Genomic DNA, 2,224 nt, shown 5'->3' on the forward strand with positions numbered 1-2,224 from the left:
TCCAAGATCTTTAAACTCTTTGTGTGTCAAGAGGAAGCTCTGATACCAATTGTTATTCCTAATGAACTAACAATGAGATTTACAGAAGGGGGGTTGAATGTAAATCTCAAAACTTTTTCAAGTTTTGAGCAGTTTCAAAGGCTATGTGTTTAAGATAAACAAGTGTATGAATTACTTTAAGCTAATACTGACAGATATATATTCAAACACTAATGTAAAGAACACAACAGACCTTAAAAACTTTTCTGGTGGATTGTTGTTCCACCAGAGATGGTATTTCAGAAAATCTGTGATTCAAGAAGTTGATCACAGCTGCGTCCTAGTACAAACTAGATAATTTTTCTCTCAAGATTTTTCTAAACAGCTCTGGAAAAATTCTTATCTAATTACTAGCTGCTACTTGGTTTATATATCACCAAGTTTACAAGTGAAGACAAAGATAAAAAGTACAATGATAAAATAAGTTCTCCACTTGTTTCTTCTCCATTTTTACTCCAGTGCATTGTTGACTATTGCCTCTTTATACTAGAGTAGAACGGCTGCTTTTTCTGATGATCCTGAAATAGGCTACCACATCTCAGTTGTCTCTGTCAACCCATGTGCCTCTGTTTGTAGGTACAACTACCACTTGTCAACTGCTATTTAACAGAACATCCGTTGAAGCCTTCATCCGTTGATGGCTTTATCCGTTGATGTGTTAGCAGTTGAAGCTCTATCCGTTGATGCACTCATCCGTTGAAGGATGTTATCCATTGAAGCTTTAGAGACATCCGTTGAAGCTTTGTTTCTCATCCGTTGAAGGTCTTTAAGTTATCCGTTGACACCATTTCATTTATACAAAATTACAAGGCATGAAATATTTACAATTGGCCTTCCTATTTGCATATCTTCTAGTAGTCAACATGACTTATATTTTCTCTCAACTTCTAAGAATTATATCTTAAATACAGAGACTGAAATGTGCTACAACACTAGACTTATTTCTAAGTAAAGCTACACCATCAACGGATAGCCAAAATGGTCTTATCCGTTGAGGCTACAAACACTAGATTTCTACTTAAGTGTTTTGTTAAACATATCATCAAACTAATGCACATATATTCCTAACATGCGGTCCCAATGGTAATCGACAAATAAACGACACCCCGTATTGGAATCATTGTGTTTCCAAATCCGTACAAGGGATCTTCAAGACATGGGTCCATTCGGAGGTGTCCGACCTTCATCCTGTTAAGTGTGTACTCGAATACAATATTAGCAGAGGAACCATTGTCAACTAAAATTCTTTTTACCTCATTATCCGTGACATCCAGGGTCACGACCAAGGCCAAGTTGTGATCCGGATCGAGTCCTTCATAATCAGAGTAAGAGAAGTAGATTGGCTCATCTTCCGAAGGCTGGATCGCCATCACTTCATTCTCCGGGTTCGGGCTCCGAGGCAGAGAAGATGTGCCTCCAAAGACAACATTCACCACATTTTTGCCGCTTCCCGGGGCCCTGTCTTTGTCATTCAACCTCCTTTGAAGATATTGGTTCATGTTTCCCTTCTTGATCTGATCTTCTATGAACATCTTGAGAGAGAAAAAATTTTCTGTGGTATGGCCATGATCTTCATGATAGCCACAATGCTTGTCCCGGGCCCTGTTCTCGGGAGGTACTGGTAAAGGTTTCGGTGGATAATAAAATGGCTTACCCTTGACTTCGCGTAAAATGTCGGCCCAGGGTCGGTTGAGGGGTGTCCACTCGGGATCCAGCTTGGGTTCTCTCTTAGCCTTAGGTTTTCTTTCATTCTTTCTCAGTTCAGCGTAACTTTCCCGGGGTGGGGTTCCCCAAGATTGTTGAATGTAGTTGGCCTACCTGTCAATTTTGTATCTTTTGTCTCTCCGAGACGACAAGCGTCGTTCCGGAGACTCATCATCGTCATGCATTCTTCTAAACATTTTCATTGACTTGAGGAAATCATTTTCCTTTATGAACTTTGACGCCAAGGCATAAGCTGATGCTAGGCTCTGGGCTCTCTATGAATCAAATCTTTAACATAACCTTCACAGGATATTGGATGCAAGTTCCTCCGATATATGTTCACTGCCTCTTTTTCTTCTAAGTTGGAGAGTTGATTGACTGCTTCCTGGAATCTCTTGATGAATTCCGGGAGGGACTCCTTGCTTCTTTGCTGGATTGTCTCCAAATGACACATTTGCAACTCGTTCATCCGGTTGGCTCT

General features: G+C 40.2%; 1 protein-coding gene across 1 annotated transcript; it reads right to left on the reverse strand.

Annotated features, from left to right (window-relative positions):
* Positions 1-1,103: 1,103 nt before the first annotated feature.
* On the reverse strand, positions 1,104-1,928 carry LOC141673276 (uncharacterized). Its single transcript, XM_074480011.1, has 2 exons — positions 1,858-1,928; positions 1,104-1,641 (listed from the first exon to the last, which is right to left on the reverse strand). Exons 1-2 carry the CDS (start codon positions 1,926-1,928, stop codon positions 1,104-1,106), a joined length of 609 nt encoding a protein of 202 aa, XP_074336112.1.
* Positions 1,929-2,224: the final 296 nt, after the last annotated feature.

The sequence above is a fragment of the Apium graveolens genome, chromosome 7, assembly GCF_009905375.1.
Source record: "Apium graveolens cultivar Ventura chromosome 7, ASM990537v1, whole genome shotgun sequence".
NCBI lineage: Eukaryota > Viridiplantae > Streptophyta > Magnoliopsida > Apiales > Apiaceae > Apium > Apium graveolens.